The sequence below is a fragment of the Platalea leucorodia genome (genome assembly GCF_965183815.1).
Source record: "Platalea leucorodia genome assembly, chromosome: 3".
NCBI lineage: Eukaryota > Metazoa > Chordata > Aves > Pelecaniformes > Threskiornithidae > Platalea > Platalea leucorodia.
This window is the reverse complement of record NC_138825.1, coordinates 56,790,182-56,816,302: the sequence shown is the minus strand read 5'-3', so window position 1 is coordinate 56,816,302 and position 26,121 is coordinate 56,790,182. Positions and strand designations below refer to the sequence as shown.

At 39.3% G+C, this 26,121-nt stretch overlaps 1 protein-coding gene across 1 annotated transcript in view; it reads right to left on the bottom strand.

Annotated features, from left to right (window-relative positions):
- Positions 1–26,121, bottom strand: part of PLEKHG1 (pleckstrin homology and RhoGEF domain containing G1) — a 139,681-nt gene that overhangs the window by 79,805 nt on the left and 33,755 nt on the right. The window contains exon 3 of the mRNA XM_082307977.1: positions 19,266–19,340. Within this exon, the coding sequence (XP_082164103.1) occupies positions 19,266–19,314 (49 nt within the window). The 5' untranslated portion in view covers positions 19,315–19,340. The remainder of the gene's footprint in view (positions 1–19,265; positions 19,341–26,121) is intronic.

The following is a 26,121-nucleotide window of genomic DNA, read 5'->3' as shown; positions in this document are numbered from 1 at the left end:
GTACTGAGTCCAAATACGCTGATTTCCGTTGCAATAAGCACTTTAAAATTATATTTTCTCTATGCTAACACTAGAATCACCGTTATTGGCAGCACAACTTACAGAAGGTGTTTCAAAACTTTCTTCTTTTGTTTTTTAAGCAGAGAAATGGCATCCAAAGTATTGCTGTAACATCTTGACAAGAAGATCTCAAAGTATCTTAAAATACACTGAATAAACTTCAGAAGACTATTCTGTGATACCAGTCATAATTATACTGTAGATACAAGGACACAGCACAGTGATATTAAGCGGTGTGCCACGGTCACACAAGAAGGCAGTAGCATTTGCGTGCCCAAACCAGCGCGTGAGCCTCCCGAGTGCCAGGGCTGTGACTCAGCACCAGCTCGGATGTCTCCTTGCCCGTGAGGGTACCTCTGCAAACTCCAGCTGTGCTACTGGAGCCCATTACTAAATACAGGAGGAGAGAAATACAGTTTGTTATAATGCAAGCACTATACATGATTTTAAGCAGGCCCCCAATCTTAAGCAGATGCACACAGAAAGACCTTTGCTCCACACAAAGCACCTTCAGAATCCTCTATGTAGTCTTCAAAAATCACCTAAATGAGACTGGAAATAGAACGGGGTCTATATACGCATATGTAGATGACCATTTTCAACTGGCTTACCAATTGCTTAACCATGCCATGGCTAATTAAGACAAAAGGCTAAGTTTCCAACAATTAATTTGGAGGTTAGGCCTTGGGTAAGGAGTCAGTGAGTTCAGAAATGCTGGCCGCAGGGACTTGGACTGACTGTAGGCCAACCGAGTGTGACCCAAAATAGACAATAAATAGATATTTTTTTTTTTGGTGCGTGTATTTGCTTCAGGACACAGTTTCTTCAGGCTTTTTTGTTGTGTTGTTCTCAAAGTTGGTGGTCCACTGATCTGCCTAAGTTACTCAGCTTCCAGTGCAACACATTAGTCCTTTGAAAGGGACACAATTTAAGTAGAGAATTAGACTTAAATGCAGTGTCCTTAGAACTTTTAACCAAAACCTGTGTATCCGTTTATTTGCCACAGTGGTAAATAAAGCCAGTGAATCACTGTATATTTCAACATTTATTGCATCAGACCGTTTATACTGTTTTCAGTATCCAATACTGATAAAGAGGAATCTTGGCATTTTAGCAAGAATAATCTCTTGGGAGAATCCGAAGAGATGACAAGGGAACTCTCAGGAACAGAAGTCATAACTAGAACTGAGCCAACAAGCAAATTTATAAGCCATTATTTTAACATATTATTTTGATCACTAAGTCATATGCACAAGGTTAATAGACATAATATGCAAAACCACACTTGAGTACTTTGAAAAAGCAGATACTACTATGTGTGTGTATATATAGAGATAACTAAGCAACTACTCAACATTACAGAAGTAGTAGGGTTTTTTGTGTTTCTGAAAACAGAGTTCTCTTGTACGACATTTAGGAATTCCTTCACTGATGACTTCTAGGCCTAACTTTCAAAATCTCACTTAGTTTTAGATAAACGCATTTCACTTTTGAATGAGCTTCATAAGGTTCCCATGCTAGGGGAGAAAAAAAAAAAAAGAAAAAACCTACAAAAAACAACATTCAGGGCTATATTATACACAGGAACTAAACACATATTTCCCACTTGTTCAGTAAGCAGGCCACAGATTTTTTTTTCTTCTGAAACCCCTCCAACTTAAAAATCTGAGCTCTTTTTCAAGCTTTGTTTGGTGTTCAGATTTCAGTGGCATGTATACAAAACCACCCAAAAGCCCTCCCTTGCATTGTTATTAATACTTGCAATAAAACATATAAGAAGAAAGAAAGGCAGACATCTAGTTAAAGGAGAGAGACCAGCTTCTGTCCTCCTCCCAGTCTACTTCAGCAACATCTCTCAGCCAGAAGGCACTTCTTTGGTTGAGAGCTACAAAAAAGCAAGGCAGAAACACCGAATCCTTCTCTCCTTTCAAACTCTCAGCCAATCTGATTATTGGGGTTTTCAAGTACTCTGTCAAGGTACTGAGAAAAGATCACAGGCTAAAGTTGAACAGCTACGACTGTGTGATTGAAGAACGAAAGTGACTAAGTCATCAGGTTCAGTCCTGTTTCCTCTAATTACTGGATCATTTCCTATCTGTACATTTATAGTTTTCGATTATACAGCTGCTACAATACCTGTGAGCACAGATGACTACTATATTCAACAGCATCCAAAGTTCAAGGTAACAAAGTGAGCTCAAAGTAGCTTTTATCTTCCTTTCCCCTTAACCCTTCAAACACCCCGAGATAGCTGTTATATAGTAATGTAAGATACTGTTTGTCTGCAAACTGCCAAAAAAGAGAGGAAAGGAGAAAAAAAAAAAAAAAAAAAGAAAGAAAAAAAGAAACCCTACAAAAACCCCTCTGGATCTAAACATTATCTGTAAAAAGGGCTCTGTTACTTAATAGTTTAGCATAGTTTTACTCTATAATCTGCATTCCATTCAAAACCTTTAGAATCACTTTGGACCAGCTCAGAGCTTTAAACCAGGGATTCCTACCTAAGAGAAAAAAGAAAAGAAAGAAAAAAAAAGGAAAAAAGAATGTGCATTAATTACAAGGTACTGATTGACCTGGATTAGCCAGGATTATTCCACATCAACAGAAAAGAATTCCTGACATCTGCATCAATTACAAGGACAGAATAGGCTGTTCCAAGTGGATTTCTTGTCAGAAATAAAGAAAATCAACTTCTGGCTTGTTTGGGTGCCTAAGTGTAACACTGTAATCTACTAATGAGATGGTACCTTTCTTATAAAGCCTTTCAAGTTATTTTAGGAACACAGAAATACTTAATCTCATCCAGTTTCTGCCTGTGCTGTTTAATTCTAAACTGTTAGGAGGCCAGTTTTCCCTTGTTTACAAATAATCCAAAGCATTTTAATCAAGTGGGAGTAGGGAAACGATGCCTACTTCTAGACAAATAAGACAAAGTGCAGGATTCGAATACAGTCAAGTCCTAGCACTTACATTTGAAAAAGAACACCAAAAAATCGTGAAGACTGCAAAATAAGGCGTGAAAATAATTTACTATCAGAAACCCTACATTATACCGACAGACAAAAGAAGCTTGATCTATTCAGCTTACACAGTCTATAAGCACCTGTCTGAGGGTGACAACCATTTGTTCAAACAGAAGTTTAACGTTGGAAGCTAAGTCAGTCTAGAAACAGGACTGAACTGATGGCATAATTAGGGATAAAATCTCTTTGTCATGGTTGATTCTCCAACATAAGTTCTTGCTTTAAAGACTAAATCTCTTTCTGAAAAGTATGATGTATCAGAAACAAAACCTTTGCCATTCAGGTCTTCAGCTTCCAAAGACCCCATTATGCAGAGGGTCGACTTGAACACCTACTGCAGTCCTTCCAGGCTTTAGAAACTTAGAATCATAGAATCGTTAAGGTTGGAAAAGACCTTTAAGATCATCAAGTCCAACTGTTAACCTAACACTGCCAAGTCCACACCTAAACCATGTCCCTAAGCACTACATCTACCCGTCTTTTAAATACCTCCAGCGATGGAGACTCCACCACTTCCCTCAGCAGCCTGTTCCAACACCTGACTACCCTTTTGGTGAAGCAATTTTTCCTAATATCCAATCTAAACTTCCCCTGGCACAGCTTGAGGCCATTTCCTCTTGTCCTACGGCTTGTTACTAGGCAGAAGAGACCAACTCCCACCTCGCTACAACCTCCTTTCAGGCAGTTGTAGAGAGCGATAAGGTCTCCCCTCAGCCTCCTCTTCTCCAGGCTAAACAACCCCAGCTCCCTCAGCCTCTCCTCATAAGACTTGTGCTCTAGAGCCTTCACCAGCTTTGTTGCCCTTCTTTGGACACGCTCCAGCACCTCAATGTCCTTCTTGTAGTGAGGGGCCCAAAACTGAACACAGTACTCGAGGTGCGGCCTCAGCAGTGCCGAGTACAGGGGCACTATCACCTCCCTGGTCCTGCTGGCCGCACTATTCCTGATACAAGCCAGGATGCCATTGGCCTTCTTGGCCACCTGTGCACACTGCTGGCTCATATTCAGCCAGCTGCTGACCAGCACCCCCAGGTTCTTTTCCGCCAGGCAGCTCTCTACCCGCTCTTTCCCAAGCCGGTAGCATTGCATGGGGTTGTTGTGACCCAAGTGCAGGACCCAGCACTTGGCCTTGTTGAATCTCATACAGTTGGCCTCAGCCCATTGATCCAGCCTGCCCAGGTCCGTCTGTAGGGCCTTCCTACCCTCCAGTAGATCAACACTCCCGCCCAACTCGGTGTCATCTGCAAACGTACTGAGGCTGCACTCGATCCCTTCATCCAGATCATTGGCAAAGATATTAAACAGAACTGGCCCCAGTACTGAGCCCTGGGGAACACCACTTGTGACCAGCCGCCAACTGGATTTAACTCCACTCACCACCACTCTTTGGGCCCGGCCATCCAGCCAGTTTTTTACCTGGCAAAGAGTACACCCATCCAAGCCATGAGCAGACGGTTTCTCCAGGAGAATGCTGTGGGAAACGGTGTCATAGGCTTTAATAAAGTCCAGGTAGACAACATCCACAACTTCTCATGACCTCTCCAATAGGCGCACATTTAGCGTTTAGTCTTTCCATCAGGAAGCCCACATATTTTCCTCAGCTAAGCCAGAACTCATTTCAAATCAAAAATCCCCACTCTTCTTCCCATGCACCAAATCGAATAGTTAATCCTTGTATTGACAAGCACAATTACTGCTGTGTACACCAAAGTCTAGCACTGGATTTGGAAAAAACACCAATTAACATTTACAATCAAAACCATATAATTTTGTTATAATTTTAAATTTTAGCGTTATACATGGGACAAAAGTATCAAAAGTATTCAAACAATCCCAGTCAAATACAGAATGTCTCATACGTAATGATTTTGCAGTTCTTCATAAAATCAAACTTAAGACAACGAGGATGTCACTTCTGCGGGGACAGACTGTGCATTAAAGTCAGATTAAACACTGAATCCAAGACTTGGAAGATGTTGTTAATTTGAAAAAAAAGGTAGAAAAAAAGGTGACAACCTTTTGTTAGTGACTTACCAAATGTTACTATACATCATTGAGTAGGAAGAGCACGTATTCTGTAAAACTTTACATGTTATGAACTGTTTCAGATGAAATACGTAGTAGCAGAACTTGACGTTTTAAGTGGAAAATCTACTTCCAGATACATAATGTACTGTAAGAAAAATTATATCCGATGTATAAAGTGAAATATCAATTAGTTGTGCGTCTTGACACATTGTAAAAACAACTATAGGCTGAAATGTTTGAACTGGGATTTTCGTATATCTTTACTTTGTAACAAACTAAGTCTGCCAAATACAGTACTTGAATACATCCAGACTTGAGGAAACTTGCCAGAATGTCTAACTTGGCAGAAAAAGATTAAGCAGGATCTAGTCTGGTCAACAGGCGGTATTTTCAGCTCTGCAAGATTCAGGATTTTTTTACGATTTCCCCCCCCCCCCCCCCCGCCCCGTTCTTTTAATTCACATTCAATTCTAGAAGAATTATAAAAGCTCAACCATGGAACCAAGGAGTCTCCCTGTATATCAGCGCTTACAAACAGATTTGTTGGCTTATGTCAAAAGCAACCCATGTGGTATCATTTCTCTTTAAACTCAAAAGAAAATAAAAAAGGCACAGAAGTAAAAGAAATATGTTTTCCCTCCAAACATTACCTTCAGTATGACTTCCCCCACCCCCCAAGCTTCCCTCCTCCCTCCCTGTCATCTCCCCTCCCCCCCCGCCATAATTCTCTGTATTTTACATTCAAGATTTCCTGGTATGACATTATCAGTGTGGCCTTTCCAGCTCTTTTATTCACATGCAGAGAAGGGTGTGGGTAACTTATAAAAGTAGCTGTAAAGTAAATATGCCTATAAACTTTGAAAATTTTATAAAAGGCAGTTATTTGTCTGCATTCAGAAGTGTCAACAATACAGTGACATTTTCCCACCATAGATGAGTGCAAACCTGCTTTTGGGTATCGTACACTTCAGTCAAAGCAGTAATTCCATGGCTTTTAAATTCATGAACTTTAAAAGCTTGTACACCAATTTTTATTCTCAGCAAAACTTTGATTTTCCCACCTCTCCAGGAAGGGACCCACAGAAGCCAGCTTACAGCTATCTTCCAAAAATGTCAAAATCTTAATACTGGCTCAGCATCCCCAAAGAGGAAGAGAAGTGAAACATACAAAGAAAAAAAAAAAAAAAAAAAAGCACAAGAAAGCAAAAAATACTTTGTAATTTTTTAAAAAAAGTACATTCTCAAACACCAAGAGAATGTAAAAAGCTGAGTCAGATCCTCCCCAGCAGGGCTCATGGCGGGGCGGGGGCGGAAGGAATCAAATGCAGTCAAAAGCTGGGGGAGAGCACAGACAGGAAGAATTTACCTGCCTTGCAACAAAGTCTCAACCACCGTCTTCAGTCTGTTCACAAAAAGGAGGGCTCAGCACTTAAAAATGTGTGGTAATTCTGGTGGTTTTGGTGCCCTGGTTACACAACTCCAGCTGAGGCTGAAGCTGGCTCCAATAGGGTTGTACCGTTCCTCTCCCTGGCCAGGAGAGCTCAGCGTAGCACAAGGCATAGGAACATGCCGGTATGGTTGGATTTAGAGCACAAAATGACTCCAAAGGCATGGTCTGAACCATATCCACATTTCTCCATCTGTCTGAAAGATGCGTGGCAAAATGGACTGGAGCTGCTGCATTAATAATGTGGATTCCAGCCAGGCCTGAAGCTATGAGCAAGTCGCTGTCTGTGATAAATGCACAGAGCGTCCGTATATATTATAAAAGCATAGGTCACGATAAAAGAGTGCAGAGGCACAGCTGTATTTAGAAACAATTGTTCTCAGTGAGAAAGCTAGACTCAACATACAAGTTTCTGGGAATGGTGTACAGAGTGTTTTCCCCAGAAGCACACAGCACCATGAAGGACGCGCTAAGTTCCCATTGCTGCTTCTCCAAATCAAATGAAGCTTGTCATATCATCATGAGCCCCTTTAGCTTTGGGCTTAGGACCAAAAAAGTCAGTATTTTCTGTACACTTCCAAACTGGCAACCTTGCATAGCAGACAAACTCTATTGTTAGAAAATGTCAGGCGTAAACGTAAGACCTGTTCAAAAACCACCAGTCCCTGCTATCCTAGCTGTAGCCAGGTCTTGCAGTAAGAGTTGCAGAACTGTAAAAAACACAAGAACTCAAGTTCTCATTGGCACTAGACTTCTTAGCCATATGAAATGCAGGCATTATTTTCCTTCAGCAGTTCTCTTATGAAACACTTTGCTTAAAATATTTCTGAGCACTTCATTAAATGCACAACATTAACAAGAAATATACAACTAGCCAAACAATTATATTTGTATATCCCTAAGTTATCATTTTAAGATGCAATCTAAAACCTCAGTCCTGCAACACAACTCAACCACATAGCTCCTTGCACCCACCCATTACTCCATAAATTGCAAGACCCCACCTCCTTCCAGGCTGGTAGCACAGTGCTCTGTTAACGCTGCAGTCTGGAGAAGTGTGCCCAGGTATATGAGAAGATGTGGGTGTGAGTTATTTTTTTCTTTGGAGAGGTGGAAACAAGAGGGGATGACGCACAGCAGAACTAAGCAATTACCTTTAATAACTAACATGGTTTCATAATATAATTAGGACATTGTTCATAAATATTTCTGAGGAGAGAAATGAGCAACAAGTTCATGGCAGACTTCACACTCAAGAAAATCTTCTTTCTGTCACGTGGAAGGATTTTGTAGCTAGCAGCTGTCAGTGGAACAAGTCTTTAAATACTTTGCCTGTTTTAGCAGGTCACAAAATATTTGTGTGGTCAGGTTGAGGAGGGCAACTTTGGGGCACCTTCAATTTCATATTCAAGTGCCAGGTGCTATAAGAGTAGATCAGTGCCTCTAGTTAATACTGCCACTTCTTTGAAAGCGGAAAGCCTATGATTTCAAAAAACTTTAGACAGTCTTTAAATAACAATAATTTATTGTACTACTACTCAATTGTGAAAAAAAAAATTACTGAGGACATGAGAGAAAAAACTCCATTTATACATATCTATACTTACAGCCCTAAGAAGACACTCTCTGTGTTCCATTTTGAATGATTACAGAGCTCCTAGTGCTAGGATCTGATCCAAAAACTGTCTCACTGGGTAGGGATCCTAATTGGGGACAAACCTTGAAATGCAGCCATTTTCTTTCTGGGAGAGTTGTTGCAGAGTCCTATCTTCCTAAAGGATTTCCTGTTGCCTACGAACTGTATATTTAATTAAAAAAAACATTCAAGAAACAGGACATCCCATCTTCAGAAACGCTGGCCTGCTTCGGACATGACCAGACAGAACCATCTCCTGGCCAGACATCAGGCAAAATTCCCTAATGATTAGCCTCATACATAACTTGATTCTTCAAATACTGCTTTGCATTGTGAAAGATATACCCTCTCATGAGATAAGATTTAACCATCAACATGAAATTTTTATACAGTGAAAAGTACAAATATATAAACTGATAACTACCCTTCTTACAAACATAGACATTGAGAGGAAGCATGTGGTTCATGACTATCTCGACAGAAACTAGACATAACAGAACCCAAATAACTTGGATTGCCTGGCTTTCCTGAACCAGGGAAGTCCAGAATTGCTAGGAGAGAGATTATATTCAAACTCTTACCACCTTAAACAATTTCTTAGTCCTTCCACCATCTGAAGCACAGACTACATTGTGTACACATGGGAAGAAAATTGTGTATTGCACCTGGAAGTTGTGTCCATTTTTAATTATTCTATAAAATATATGTTGCAGGGACCACTGCCAAAATGTGTGTAATGGAATTTATATTAAGTCCTGCTCCACAAAACCCACAACTAAGAACAGCTACTATTTTCAAAGGATTTGCTAACTTTTAATGTCTTGAACTGCACGATTGGTTTTACAGCATGTTCTGACCAAAGAGGCTACCAGAACATAATGTGGCTTTAATTTAAAGAATAAAAGCCTCCCACGCACTAAACCCAACCCCTCCAAGGCTCTTTTGCCTGCACCGCTAATGGACCTGGATACAGTGCAACAGAAGCGGCCTCCCACCTTTCCCCCTGCTTCACCTCCTGCTCTCTTCAGCTTGCTGACTCTTCAAGAAGCTGACTTCCATAGTTTGACGTATCGCTCCAAAACACGTAGAAAGGTTCTATTAATAATTTATCGCTCATAAAACATCAAAGCTAGCTCCGCTTCTGGTTTATCAGCAAGCAGCAATTCCCCCTTTTTTTTTTTAAGCTAAATTAAACTATGGGGAGCCAATTAAAAAAGCAAAACCTAACAACTAAGCTTTCCTCTGTATTAATCTCTCTAAATTTAGGACATATCAAGGCCTCTCAGCCCACTTCTAATGTCAGTGGCATAGTTTGAAATTACTGCTAGACATATAATTAGGTGACTAAGAGGAAAAAAACCACTACAACTCTTAAGTGATAATTAATATTAGCAGGCTTGAATTTGCTAACTATATAGTATCTGCCAAAGTTCTTCAGAGTCAAGTGGTAAATAATCGGGAGGTACTTGTGCTGCTGCACACCTTGGCAACTCAAAGGGCAAAAAGTCTTTGTATCTTTATTTTTACCACTTTGGATCTCTTGGTTTTAAGGCTGCGGACAGCCCAAGATGAAAGAATGTAACCTTGACAATCTAATTTATCTCAAGAGTTGTAGCTTACTTTAACTGGTAGTAAGTAATCAATTTTTGCCTCTTATCCTTCGATGTCCTTTAAGTTGCTTTGGAAGAAATATGGCTAGGGAGAAGGGGAAATCAATGAATCTGAAAACAGATTTCTGGCATGTCACTTGAATAAAGCAGCACGATAAAATACAGAGGAAATTTCAAAAGGGGGAAAAAGCACAGGTTTTGAGATGAAATCTGATTTACATTTAAGCAACTGTTGACTTTACAGTACTTAAATGTATTTTACACCCTATTAGCGTAAGTAAAATCCAATATTAACACTAACAGAAAGATTAACTGCTACTATTGCTCGTTTTCTATATATTAACCTTGTGCGGTTAGCAGCAGTCTGGAGTTCTGACTGCTGTTTGTGTTTCCACACAACAACATGGGGAGCAGTAAAAACCCTGGAATACGTGGTAGTCAACCCCCCTTAAAAAAAAAAAAATTAAACTAAACAAAAAAAAACACCTCCCAAACCCATGATGAAACTGGCAAAAGAAACTACTTTAAATCATGATTTCTAACACGACAATTTTCATGATAACTACATCTTTTTAGGATGTTCTAAGTACTGCAGAATAGTAATTTAGCACATAATAGTTGCTTTAACAAAAATAACTGTTCTGTTTGGTGACAAAGTCTTCCTACAAAAAAAAAATATCAAGAGAAGCAATAGCTATCATTCCTGACCTAGAAAGAGCAGATGTAAAGTATACTGCTAACATCTGTAATCACAGAACAGTACTTCTATATTTTCACTCCAGGTCACACACAGCTAAGACTGCAGTATTACAGAGATATCTGAGTGTACCCTCTGTCCGGGGTCTTCTCCAAGAACTATTTTGGTACTCAAATTATTTTTAAACAGGAAAAGAGAATTTAAACCTGCAACAGCTCCTTGAGGATCAGCAGCACATTTCAGGGATAGTAAGCAAGACAGATGCTAAGCACGACACAAAAATAAAAAATGCTATTTATGAAGGAATATTCAATCAATCATTTTCTTTATAGTATTTTATATTCATAGCTAAGCTCAAAGTAATTAATAAATTTAATAATTAGACACTGTTTATCATTCCTGATGGACATCCACCATGAAGGGAAATGTTCCCCCCTCCAATGCCACGAAGGAGCACTAAGGGTGAGCCATCATGAGAAGAATGCTGGGGCAGGAGCTGGGGAGAAGAGGGAGCACTGGGTGCTCCCTGCCTTGCTTCACCATGCAGGTCGCATCACTTGGCCCATGGCAGCTGCCCTCTGCCTCAACTGGCAATTTCAAGCAATGCAAACAGACCACTAAAATTTTTGTTCTGATCAGAAAGGCAGACGCTGGGAACTCATTTATGGCATTGCTGTGTTTTACTTTCAGGCTCTGTTTGTGGAGCAATTTGGGGGTGGGTTTGTTTCTTATGTAAATGTGATAAAGTTGAGAATCATATCATTAAAAATTCCACTGGCAATATTTTACTCCAGATAAGCAAGCTCAGCTTTAAGACAGACTGATGGCCAAATTACAGTTTGCAGCTTAAATGTAAACAATTTTTTAAAAGCTCACAGTTAGGAGAGGGCCATCTTCAACCAGTTTTAAATAGCATCTGAGAGGAATATTTACGCTAGAATACACAGAAAATCAGTACACCACTCATTTCTTTGCTTTAACAAGGAATCTTTGCTCCTCCAGGAATGTTTGAATTGTTTTAGATTTCTCTCAACTTGGAACATCAATTTAGAAATAAATTAGACCATTAGCATTCAGAAGTGGTTTAAGGAAACTAGCTGTTTTCAGCAAGACACATCACATTTGATTGCTTCATGCAAGCCACGTTTAGTCTTCCTATTTTATGCTACTCATAATTGGTCATTTAATATGTGCATATTATTTATAAATCATGATACACATAATTTCGTATCATGTACAATTTATTTATACAAAAGCAAAAAAGTGCATCAAACTCAAGTGCCACACTTAATTGCTTGAGAACTAAGAATTAATTACCATTGAGACAGAAAAGCAAAAATAATTCTTTAAAAATGGGATCATCAATATAAAAAAAACCAAAACTATCGTTTTCCAAACCTCAAGTTTAAGCAGTTCAGGCCATATAAGCTTTCTATAACTTGCAGATGACTGGAACACTGATCTCTGGTGGGATACCAGCCAGCCAGGACATCAGGAAAAGTGCATGGCATTTGAAGAACAAGTTATTCTACCTGTTAATAGCCCAACCTTTCTAATCAGTGACTTAACCACCATCACATTACAGCAGCTGCATCTTCTCTTCTGATGAGGAGCAGGCTTTACTGTACTCAAACATTTCACGATGTCCAGAACAGTCTAGTTTTCACCGCCCTTCACTGCCCTGGATCAAGGGAGCCACCACCCCCACCGCCACCTCCTCCTCTTCAGTCCACTGAGCTGAGGACATTTAAAAGCCCATCCAGTTAACAGCCTGTTGGCAACTGAGAGAGAAAGTGGGACCCAACCAGCATGGCCCAGTGACTAAGGCAGTTCATCAAAATGCTTTCGGGGAAAAGCAAATTGATTCAATGTTGTGGTTGAATGCATCATAACACTATCAGAGAATATGAGCCGCACGGCAGAGCACAGGGGCTGCAAACAGTCTGGTTGCAGCAAAGCCAAGTGCCGTGCAAGTACAGCGGAGCAGTATGTTTGCAGCCCCTGTGCTCTGCAGTGCCGCTCATACTGCTCCACTGTACTTGCATGGCACGGCAGTTGCTTAGGCTGTTGCTAGTATGCAACTTCAGTGGACTGGAGCTAACCCAAACTTCAAGAGAGTTATGACAAGAGTCATTATGCGTTATGACAACAGTCTACAACCAGTGTTTCAAAGAAAGATGTGCCAACTTCTCACAGTGTGCAGAGAGAGGCCAACAAGTTAGCAAGGAGTCAGAAACAGAATATCCAATTTCATCACCCTTAGGCTCTGCTTTTCTCCCATTTCCAATCAGATTTCAGATTTCAAATCTGCTTTGGCTTCACCACCTCCTTTTATAAGCACTAGGATTAAGAATTTCAGATATCGTCTTTATACAGACACTTCCTCCTCCTTCAAGATATGATTTTCAGGGGATTAAAAGCTGCTACAAAATGAGGCTATGAATAGTAAGTAAGGAAAAATAACCTGGCACAGGAAGATTATATTACTGGAGACGGTGAGAACATAGCAAGCATGTAGTATGTTTTTCCCTGGCATTCTTCTAGCTTCCAGCCATTTTCAGCTAAAGGGATTTCCTTGGCTTGCAGTAGCTCTTTTATTTGGAGATGTCTTCCAGAGACTTCTCTGGTCTCCCCTTCAACTCACATGAATTTTTTACATTCACAATATCCTTTGGCAGGGAAGTCCACAGTGTCTAGCACCTTCTGCATAAATAGCCAAGACCTTTTATGTTGAATCTCAGCCATCTAGTGGCATCTGATAGCCACAAGTTCTTGTCCACAAAACAGCACAGTTGGTATACGCCATTTATTCCAGACATCTCTTCCCTTCAGTGAGGCAGCAAGAAGCTGCAGGAAACAGAGAATGCAGCAAGGAATAATAAAGAAACTAGGTCCAAAGAACAGGAGCAGGTAGACGAAGTATACAATCACCATCCCTCAGCACACAGATGTGCCCATCTCAGCCCAGACCATTAAGCCTACAAGTGCACTATAACCATAGTTATCTGTGACTTCACGCACGCTTAAGTCTGAAAAAGCTTTAGAAAAGATGCTTCACTTTCCCATCTACTTTTGGATTTCTTTAAAAGGTGTGTGGTGATAATAAAGTGTAACAACAACTTTCTCCATAAACATGGCACAAGATAGCGCATTGCTATGTGCCCGCTGAAAGCCCCCACAGCACTGCGCAGAAGGCAGCATGCAGCATTTACTAACCTGAACAACTGTACCCTGGCATTCCTGCCATGAAAGAATCAGTCTTAGCAAACTTGGAGGTAGAAATACTGATGCTATTTTCTTCACTGCATTTGAAAGGTGTGATCCATTGGACAGTCTACAGATTTACACGGCTGTGCTTGCATATTTTTCCTGTGCAGTGTTACATATTACGGCAGAAATAGCATGCAAACATTAAGTCAGAGGAGTTATAAAACTAAATGAGTCTTATCACGAACAACAACAGTAACAGCTGGTAGGCTCCCACTAGTGCCATCAGGTACACAATGCAAGGAAAAACACTGCTGTTACTATAGGATATTTTACAATGACATAAGCTCGTTGTCCACTGGGATTTGTCAGAGGCTGTTTATAAAGCCCAGGTGTAACATTCGTTTCCTTCAGGATGCGAGTGTGAACCACAAAGTCAGTAAGGGAGGATCCAGCTGGGGGAAGTCATGGCTCTTGCTTCATGGAAGACGACGGGGGGAAGGGGAAAAGGAAGAGTTTGAGGGAGTTTAACTTCCTCACATCTTTCTCTTTAAAGATTTCTACCTTTAAGGCACAGAAAAACAACCAGTCAAGCTAACTGGAGAAACCTAATAAAGGTTCCTGCATCCACATACCTTTTCTAAGCATTTTGCATAAAGCTACTCCTAAGGTAGCACTTGACTGATACCCCAAAAACTCTGAGCATGGGAGTCTTCCAAAGAGGCAGTAAGGTAGACATCATCTGGTTTCTTTGAAGCAAGCCTAGCTATGTTATGAACAGCTATTCAAAGGTATCATGACAAAAAAATTAATGAGCAATCCACAGGATGAAGCACTTGTTTTTTATGAAAACTACTCAGTATCTTCAAAATTTTGTTAAGCTATCAAAAAAAATTGTTTTAATCCTACAAAACAGATAATTCATAATGAAAAATCTACAATCATTCCCCTAAATTTTTGCAAATGAGCAATTGCCCAACTCCAGATACCACCACAAGCAGTTGCTGTGAACTACTGCAAGGGAGAGGAGGAATTTGTGCAGTGGGTAGGGTACTCCCATCACAGCCTAATTTCCAATGGTTAACTATACTAGAAGTTTAAGCGTGACTTTTCAGCAAACACGAACAGAACAAATGCTAATTCCTTTGCAAGCTAAAACAGAAATACACTCAATCCACTTCCTGGTATTGACATCGTACATTGTTCCAAATGTATCCATTGTAAATAGAATATAATAGCTTTGCCGTAGGAAAACAGTTAAGAAAGTTATATGTGGATCATGGTACGGTTTTTTTTGTTTTGTTTGTCTACCACTCCTTGATAGCTACACAAAAATATTGTTTACATGTGACATACACACACTCCCATCTTTCCAACAACCGAATCTCCAGGTCCTTTTCCCCCCCCCCCGCCTTATAGCACAAAGCAAGCAGTGAGATTTATAAATGTAACTGTTGGCTCTAAAGGGTTTGACAGAAGAGGTGGCAGAAAAGCAAATAGTCTGCCCACTCACTGGGGACCCTCGAGTCAAGGACTAAGTTACAGTAACTTCATTACAGGAAACTCATTTCTCAATTGTCTGCTTCTGTGTGCTTCATGGCTTAACTCAAGTATATGGAGCAGTGGGTCAGTGGGTGAGGGGCAGGGTGGGGCGCTCCTAGGTTAAAGCAACATTGACTTTTTAAAAGTTTTCAGATAATCAGTTACCTTGACAACACTTTGCTCAACCCAACTTGACCTTTATAAACGTGAAAGGTTAATTGTTACTGTATTTGTTGTTACAAATTTCTTTTTTTTTTATATATAAACCAATAATAGCAAGAATATTTCTTTGGAAAAAAAACAAGCAGCAATAAGATGTCTGGAAATAATTAAGAAAGTTCACATAAACATTTATGCATGTAAGTAGCAGTGATATTTTAAACATGAGAAATTAAACACTCACTTCTTAATTCTGACTCAATCATACCAGTGAAACATTTCCACATACTAGTAAACTATATAAACACTAAGTAAATAGAGATGCATATGATCAAAGACTATGGAAGTTTATCTTAATAGTCAGTGCTAGAGCAGCCACTGGCATATGCCTGGCAATTCTTTTCAGTAAACGTTATCATAACATTCTTTGAAAGTAAGAGTATTTATGAGAATAAAACAACAAAACCTCTCAAAGTTCTAACTTCCAGCACTAAAGATTTAGTATCATTAGAAGACACTACTATCATGTTTCGTCTTTAGTAGAACATTTTCAAGACGTAAGAACAGGTCTCTGTGTGAAGACTCATTTTTATTCATTATTTCACCTTCTTTTTTTAACATCTAAAAATTAATTTCAGAAGAGTGATTAAAAACAAAGCATCCAGATTAAACCAAGTTTTGTTTAATTGTATGTTTAAACATTGTATTTGTTAAAGCACATTTTTATACAAACTGCTTGAAGAACTTCATAAGCTCTTATCGCAACAGAATACAATAACTCTAATTTGAAAATGAAGACTCAGCATTATCTCATATCTTTAATTAGCTATATTTTATTGTATGAATTCCTTACTTCACTACCATCACTAGTAATCCATCTAAGTACCTGAAGATGTGTTACTATAATCTAGAAAAATGTTTTTCAAGTTGTTGGTAGTTATTCAGCTTTTTTCCCTCATGCTAGTGGTTTATAAAATGCAGAGCGTCATGAAAACCAACACACTGCAGCAAGCTTCACTGAAATTGCCTGTTGCACCTCAAAACCTATAGAGCTCATTTCCATAGGCAAGGAGTTTATCTATTTTTCAGGTTCCTCAAACCTCAGTCAAAAACATGAGGTATTAGGTTAGGGAGGGAGGGAAGGTCAATATTATCTGGAAACAAAAATAATGTGGAGAAGTTAGACTGTTTCCAAAGACCAAACATGAAAGTTGAAGCGCAACATGCCAGAGAAAGCCTTGCCACATCGCTGTCCACTGCCTTGGGAACCCTGAAACTGCACATCCCAGAAGCTGGCACTCACCATGCCTCCCATGGGAACAGCTCCCTTAGGATCTCATGATTTAAGGCTATATATTTGTGTACATGCACACATTTATATATATATATATATATATATATGTATATACATGTGTATATTGTATGTGCGAGAGAATACATAAACAGTTATACAACCTTATACGTGCAGTTTCTTAATGACCTAGACAATCATTTTTCATGTGTCTTCTGATTTCAAGTCACAGGAATCTTATACCAACTCCCTCAAAACGTACAACAAAGCATACATGGAGAAGATTTTTAGTTGTGGTATCCCTAAATACTCTAGTCGAATTTGGTGTCCGAAAGCTTTCCAGTTTTAGCTTTCCTTGATAATGTGCAGGACACTATATTATGTGTCTGCGTGAGTAGACAGACATCAGAAGCTACTGAAAAACACAAAAACCTTGAAGGTAATGAACAAGATCCTCAGGGCAGTTTCTAGATCCCTGCTTAACTGCAAAAATGTTTCTGGAATGTTTTTTACCTGTTGGCAGTTCTGGTGAAATGAAACCACATTTACAGAAACAAAGAGACACTGAAGGCTTCAGGAGTCTTCCGAAAATTAAACGAAACAAGCAGCTCCCTGCCCCCTCTCTGTACCTAAAGATGAACAATTCTGTGTTCGGTTTCAACCTTCTAATTTGGGGATGGAGCTAGCAGGAAAATGATTGGAAACTGGTACCTGGGATGTCCTAACCTCAAAGACTGTTGTCTTTTCACTGTCTAGCAGATGCACACGCTAGCTCTCAGTCCTTGCCCATCCCTCTTCACAGGCATCAATCTCTGATTACCAGTGTAGAGAGGAGAATCGACCTTTGTTTGATGGCCACGTGATGCTGTCAGTGACTTCATCATTAACAATGCTCTGCAGGATTCTTTCCATTCCTTCCCCCAGACCCCTGCTCCCAGCCCGTCTACAGCTCCATGCTATCACAAGTCTTAGCCTCTCTAACTCCTGTTGTAAAGCCAAAGCAAACCTTAAAACTCACTTCCTAGAAGTTGCTTACATGGTAAATTAAAATGCAATAAGAGAAAATAAAGTTACCTTTCAGAGACAGAGTGAGCTTTCCACAGACTTATCTGAAAGTTTTACATCATCCCTATGTCTCAATTTACCAGAACTTCTCTCGGCGGCTGGAGAGCTGAAATGCAGCAATATGTGCTACCGTTCCACAGCCAGAAAATAAATTCAATATATAACATATAGACTTCATTAATACCTAGAAGCGCCACAGATGCAGTCACATAGGCTACTTTTAAGGAAGCAACCAGCAAGGTACATGACAATTTGTTCCACACATCCTAACTCACGGCACAAGTGCAGGCTTTGGTTCTTCATCACAGTGCTTTCAGCGTAAGAATTTATTTATAAGGGGGGCACACAACATGTAAATCAGAGAGAGCTCAGTTCTTTGAAAGACTAGCTGTAACTGCTTCTCCTCTTGTGTTGAGAGTTCTCATAGTAATGTGTTAAGCTTTACACTAAATTTAAAAAAGAAATTAATAGAAAGGACTTTTGCAGTTAAGCATAGCTTAATACCCTTTACATGGAAAGAAATTTGTTTCTGTGCTGTTATTGATGTGCTTTTTGAAATTATTATTGCGGCACGTTCCTTGATGCCTTTCAAATGTCAAAACTGAGGTTCAAATGCAACGAAAAACATTTAAAACTAAATTTTGAGATTTATATCTTTGGGTTTAGAGAGAAAGCAATATAAACCAGCCTGAGCTGCAAGCTTTGTTCAAACAAAAACACGCATTTGAATGAATACAGCTCTTGCATGAGAACAGCAATGATCTAGAAAGCAAGTGTACACAAGAGCTACAAGTTTTGCCACAAAACTGCCAGAAAGACCTCACAATCTTCACGTGAAATAGCAAATTTTTATAAAATATTTTAATGAAACGTTCAGCAGCGATTCTGAGGAAGAACTCAAATTATCAGGATTACAATTGTTTTTAGAGAACAAATTTTCCCTAAAACCAAGTGCCTAACTTTCAGATGTGGGAATTTAAAGTTAATGGACAGACATCAGAAGCTACTGAAAAACACAAAAACCTTGAAGAAGAAAAACTTGAGAAGAAAAATATGATCTGATTTTCAGAAAGACTGAGCATTTCAAGATTCCACTGATTTTAGTGGAAATCATGCATATTCAATTCCTCCTTGTATCAATCATCCCACATCTTAAAAGTCTCATAGAACCAAAGCTGACATTAAGTATTCTATATGAAAAACTGGCCCGAGTCAACAAGATCTCTTTGTCAAAAGGGGAAAAAATCATCTTCTCCAAAGCTTAAATCCTAGCAGCCCACTGGTCCTCACCCCTCATTATGTATTTTAGTACTATCATGGATGATGGGCTAGGAAGGGAGGGAAAGGTTACACAAAAATTAGTGAAAAGTTCCTCCTATTTATCTAAACATGGACACATAAAATTAATTCAGCTCTCCCTTAAGTTTAAGGCCAGTAAGGAAAACTCACTTTTTTACTTGAAAAATTCTTCACAAAGTCAAATGAAAGAAAACTACTAACCTTCACTCCTGGGGACAGGTTCTGTACCACCTGGTGTTTTATCTGGCATCTCTGCAGACACAGGCTTAGTAAAACCTAATGGATGCAAAGCAAAGAAAGCATTCTCCATCAAAAACAGTACATTTCAGTAGGACACTCCCCTGCCCTATGACCCTGCAAAGGATGGATTTTCAGCTTTCATCGTTTCCGTGTTTGTACGTAAGAGATGTAAACAAGCAGAACTCCCTAGAGATTAACTGCAAAACCGTTCAGCAGACTGTCACCTGATGTACTGCCAGGTACATGGGCACAAAAGGGCCCTCTAATAAATTGTAGTAGTAGACTGAAAGCACTAATTACATCTGATGAACTTAAAATCATAGAATCGTTAAGGTTGGAAAAGACCTTTAAGATCATCAAGTCCAACTGTTAACCTAACACTGCCAAGTCCACACCTAAACCATGTCCCTAAGCACTACATCTACCCGTCTTTTAAATACCTCCAGCGATGGAGACTCCACCACTTCCCTCAGCAGCCTGTTCCAACACCTGACTACCCTTTTGGTGAAGAAGTTTTTCCTAATATCCAATCTAAACTTCCCCTGGCGCAACTTGAGGCCATTTCCTCTTGTCCTACGGCTTGTTACTAGGCAGAAGAGACCAACTCCCACCTCGCTACAACCTCCTTTCAGGCAGTTGTAGAGAGCGATAAGGTCTCCCCTCAGCCTCCTCTTCTCCAGGCTAAACAACCCCAGCTCCCTCAGCCTCTCCTCATAAGACTTGTGCTCTAGACCCCTCACCAGCTTTGTTTCCCTTCTTTGGATGCGCTCTAGCATCTCAATGTCCTTCTTGTAGCGAGGGGCCCAAAACTGAACACAGTACTCGAGGTGCGGCCTCACCAGTCTGTCTTTGAGTTTGGATATTTTCCCCCTCAGTGAATTTCTAGTGAGAGGCCTATGAACTGGGATGGAAGAACTGCTTACACTCGGGTACTGCTGAATTTAATGAAAGAGTGGCCACGCAGAGGGTCACATCAGCCTGCATTAAATATAAAATCCCATTAACTTAAAGCTTCACTACATTGTAGAGTACCAACATTTCTTCTGTCCCAGAAGGGGGCAGAGAAGAAAGGGCTTCTCAGGACGGCAGTGAGCCTGCCTCTTCTTACAGCAGTGTTACGTGCCGTCTGTGGTACTGGCCGATGGTCAACATGTGGCCAACACATACTGACTGGGATTTTGTATCCTCCTGTTTGGCAGCTTTGAATATTTTCCCATCACCAGCTGGACTGATGCTCTATATTACATAATGAAAGCCTCAAGATCAGACAGGATGCATCAAGAAAAGACAATTCAAAAAGAGCAGGATTCTCTGCCCAAAGGAGACCGTGAGCCAAGTGGGGTGGGGACTTCACCTCAGCTGGCAATTCACGTAGCACAGGGCTGTGTACAGCACTATACAAAGCGCACAGCATTGGAAGTATTAGCAGTACAGCCTCAATTCCTAATGAAGTCACCGAATCGTCTTGTTTCTAACGATGTTGAGGCAACAGAGCTAATTCAGCGTGCAGATTTCAGACAACCATCAGATCCAGAGTTATGGGAGAGTGCCCTGGCTCATGCTGCAGCAGAACTGAGACTGAACACAAATAAATGGCCTTTTTTTCCCCCTTCTTAAATTACGTTGCTCTCAAATTGATATGGCATGTTTTGAATCCTATCACCAGATCTAGAACGAAAACACTTCTGCCCTAGCATCCAATAAAGGGCTTGGGTTTACATTAAAACTAAACTATACAAAATATGTAGGATTTCTTAAGCAATTTAAGTAACAAAAAGTATTGCAGGTGTGCTATCAAGGGCAAGTATATTTGTCATTGTAATCCACATATATGTAAAAAGCTTAGAAATGTTAGACACATCTGAGGCTACAATCCACGAGCACATCCTAGGGTACAAACTAATTCTTATTTAGCTGATGGAAACTCTACTACATGTTATTTTCTACATCAGCCAATTTATCTCTACTCAAGATAAAAATCACCAGGTCTTACTCAGGAATTACTTTGTCCTTAACACAGATGCTTCGTCCACACATTACACATACTGAAGATTTGGAACTAGCAAAAAATCTTCTCTCAACTCCCTAAAATTAATAGTGATAACACTTATCCACCTGAAGGTCTGTGCACGAGTTCATAAACTACAGCTGGATGGTGTCACAAACTGACTAAACAAGCATGAGCTCAACAGAGGATTTAAACAACCATAAACACCTAACGGTCTCCAAAGTCCTTTATAAATTTGCTGTAAAACAGAAACCTACTCTCCAGAAGACATTTAAAAAATAAATTTGTTCTTCAGATTACTCAAATTTAATTATCTATGCTTATCATCACGGAACAGTTGGCTAGAAGAAATACACCAACTAATTCTAAAACTTGGCAAGCTCATGTCCAACCCTGCGCGTTCAGTGATGTGCCACACATTGTCTGTGGACATTGCACCAGTTTATAAATCAAATTCCAGTTATCCAGTGATTTACTAGTAAAGTTGATAGGAACTACTTAATCACACAGCGCATCTGAACCAAATCATCACATCAATAAATACAATATTTACTTCTGTGATTCATTTCAAAATCCATGAAAATGTTTTCCATAAATTCTAGGTTTTAAATAAATCATTTCATATCACAAATTCAGGGAACTATGTGTTTAAAATAATAAAACATGGATATCCAGGTATTTGTTTTCTGGTTTTGGTTGGTTGGATTTGCACAGAATTGAAGTAAATACCTAAGTAAACTTCACCATGAAAATGCTCACAGAGTAACTCACCAACACATTAATGACATAAAATTGGTAGTCTCAGAAATAATTTTGGGCTTCTTTATTGGCATTTTGTAGAGGTGCTAAATACAAGCAAGAAAAAAAATTACTTTTTTTTTTTTCTGGCCTCTTCTGCCCTAATTTTTATTTATGCAAGTCCAATTTTCCTTGTCTAAACTAGGCCAACATTTCTTTCTACTTGACCTTCTAAAGAAGTGATAAGCTTGCTTTTGTGTCATCAAAACTCAGTACCGGAAAGCATTACACTCAAAGTAAGACACCTACCAACAGTCACTTCTCTGGAATTCAATGGAGTGCCTGTGCTCATCCCTCTCTTTGGAGCACGACCTATCATTCCCAGCACAAAACCAAGCAGGATTCAAATGGGCACTGAATGACCTTGGCATTTTTAATAATGGAATGGTTAAGTTGAAAGCTGGATCATTCAATTACTGCACACAAACCAGGGTATTTATTGAACAGGTTCAGACTTTCCACAGCTACAACAGCTCTCTGTTTCAGGAACTCATTTGGCTAATCCAAGGCAATTTAAAATCTACTGTCCCACTAACGGTTTTGCACAGATTTACCAATTTAGCAGCTTTGCATTACAGTAAGTGATAGCAATGGAGGCTTAACATAGTCATAACAGGTTGAAGAAAGTCAGCTTCTGTGCCCAGAAAAGCGCATCTTCAGAACACTGTCTAGAAACACTTGCCGCTCTCTGTAACAGTTTTCAGTAATGAAACGGTCTGTGAAATTGTGTTGCTGTTTCCTAGCTTTTTCTAAATCACACAGGAGATTAATAGTCCCAGAACAGTTCCACCAGGTGCAAATATGACAGGACCCGTATAGAGCCTTCAACGTTTTTCCATAACATTGTCAATTTTAAAAATTACACATAAAAACTGAGGTCCACTTATGTAGCACAGAATAGTATTTTAAGTGACTTCTTTAAAAAGCATGGAAATCCATATACTTTAAAAACTAAAAAGTATGCTTTCCGCTCCTTCTCTTTCATTAATGCAAGCCAGTTCCACACTGGCCGAATATACTAAACAACTTTAAAAAAAAAAAAAAAAAAATCCACGTTTTTTGATAAAAAGGCCTATATCATCACTCCTAGTCGTATCATCAAGTAATCAAGGTTTCTCTTCATGTAACCCCGATAAACTTAATTCTTGTAAGATTTATTTTACTTTTCTTTTCTTCTCTGAGAGGCATAACAAAACTATTGGAAGGAGGGAAGATTTAAAGAAAATAAATACAGAACTCTGCTCTTGTTTTCTGCAACATATCAAGTTTTAAATTACTCAAAAAACAGAAATCAAAGTTGAGCATTCCTTTATTTATTTATTTATAAAGTTCCTACTTTTAATCTAGGAAGGAAATCTCTGACAAATACTATTCATTAGACTAAGAAAGTAAATCACACTTTCTGCAGTAAGGCCAAGCAGGAATCACGTAAAATCCAGCAGTATTTGGGGTATAAGCTTGCTAGTAAGATGTAAAAGAAAGTAATTCTTGCTCGCTTTCTATACAAATAATCTTCACTTATCCGAAAAATCTTGTTGCAAACTTTGGGATACTACTACTACTACTTTCAAGATCAATCATATAAAGTACCTTATACAAACATTCCTGTTAGACTCTTCCAAATACTCTTGCAATAATAAAGCTATTCTATTAGTCCATGGGGTACTTAGTATTTCTGAATTCATCACTCAAAGCTGCTCCCGATTGCTTACTCCTCTGAGCACTTTTTCACAAAACATCCCAGTAAGAGAACTTGAAATACATATGCATTCATAATTTATGAATAAACACAGCCATACTGTTTACATTTCGTAATTAAGCAAAACTCTTTAACAGTAACCAAAAACATTCCGACGTATGACCATGCATTTTCACAGGCCATAATCAGCCAAGGCCACCCAGACAGGCATGCTGGGAGGTCCTAGCTCAAGAAATTTGTTGTACCTTCTAGTAGATTGGTTTGCCTTTAAAATCCTGAGGTGCTAAAAACTGCAGATCAGCTTTAATGTTATGAAAAAATAAGATCTCAGTTCCTCTAAACATAGGACCTACTCAATAGCATGCTATAGCTGAATTAATGGAAAAACATTCAAACTTATAGCAAGCACATCAGTGACTGAAAAACACTTTAAAAAAAAAAAAAGCATGCTTGGGAAAAATATGGATTACCTGCATTTCACTTCACAGACAAATACAGTCCTTGTCTCTTAAATTAACCATACTTTGCTAAAAAAATAAAGGTTTCCAATTATTCAAAATAGCTATTAATTGAAGCATCACAATTTTCAATTTTAAAGTTTCATGGAGAGATTTTCATTGGAGAGACGACTTCTGTGCCATTTTTGTTCTCTCAGAAAGTTATTGCTGTACTCTAAAAAAGCATCAAGGAGCTCAAAAGAAACTATTGCTCATCATAGGACTGTTTGCAGTTGCAACTATGGAGTTCAACTACGCACTTATCTTGAAAAATGATCATCGCTAACCAAAATCTAACCTGAATCTCCTTCTTTGTGTCAAATCCCTGGCCACTAGACTACGCCTGTTCCAAATAACTGGAATTGATCATATTTAAGGAAGTTGGTTGGATTTCTTCAAAAAATTTTCAAATACAGTGCTTTAGACAGACACTGCATTTCTTTCCCATCTTCCAGAGGCACAACCAGCATTAATATTAAGATTCTGCTGTTGCCACTTTATTCACAATCAACATAAGCGTTCCTTTAAAATACTGTATTACATTTTTAAATGCAGCTTTTTACAGATTAAGCAGTCAGTGCTTTACGAACACAGATCAATACATGTAAAACAACTGACGCCCTCAAGTTCCACATTACACACTGCACTGTTAACAGTAAAGCCATCTGCTGGTTTATTTTTAAACAGTATTTGGATGAGTTCTTCCTGCTGTAATTAAAAATGTGTAAGAGCGGGTGGGGAGAAAATGGGTATTAGTAGGTTTTTTGACATGAAAAATTTTGTAAACAAACAAGGACACTTAGATGCCCACACAGAGCCTGACCAGATTGCCGCACTTCTCAGGTGAATGGTATCGGATGTTGCATTTCTGAAAGCAGAACTGTTCACAAATGCCCAAGAACAGCACTCAAGGTCTCAGGTTGCAGGATGAACTCCAGACTCCAAGGAAGGCTACGGCAAATTTCTCACCCACATTAACATGACCAGAACTTGACATCTGGCTGTTAAATACTACCTATACCTTTGTCAGAGAATAAGGATATCCACCCTGAACCTAGTTTTTTGCCATTTGTTTGCCTACAAAATCCCTTCTGGAGCAGACACATTGCTGCTCTAAACTCCACGAGAATACCTTTGATCCTGGGTCACATAAACCATAAAAGCAAGTTTATACGCTAACACTAACACAGTTCTTTCACATGAACCAAGAAGTAACACTGGAAGAAACTCTAATACTCTAAAAACTCTAAATGTACAGAAAGGATAGAAGTTATGAGGACACAAACCACTATATGCCATCAAGCCTCATTGCTGCTCCTATTCACCACCACCCCTCAGCCCTTCTAAGTAACACAGCAGTACCTGCTTAAGATTGAAGCGTTATTTCAAGTTAATATTTATTCCTTCAAAATTGCACAGAATTCTAATGGTTCCTTTCATTCCCTTCCAGCAGAACTCTGGATGTGGATGTGAGTCATGGCTTCCCTTCTCCAACAGCCCTCTTCTTCAAAGTCCCACTAAAATCTCCCAGCCTTTTTTCCCCCTGCACATCAACGCATGCTGAAATGGTCCAAGTTTGGGGGTTTTTTGTTGTTTTTTTTGGGTTTGGGGATTTGGTTTGGTTTATTTTTTTGTTTTTGTAAGATGCTACACATTTTGCTGATTCGCCAAGCCCAGATCACCCTTGCACCTTCTTTTCCACAGAAAGGCCAATAACAGTGGCACTTAAGAAAACTGCGCTAAGAGATGCGCTGGTCCAAACAAGACCGTCTGATCTACGTTGGCAAGAAGGAGCAAAACCTCCTTTGCATGTTG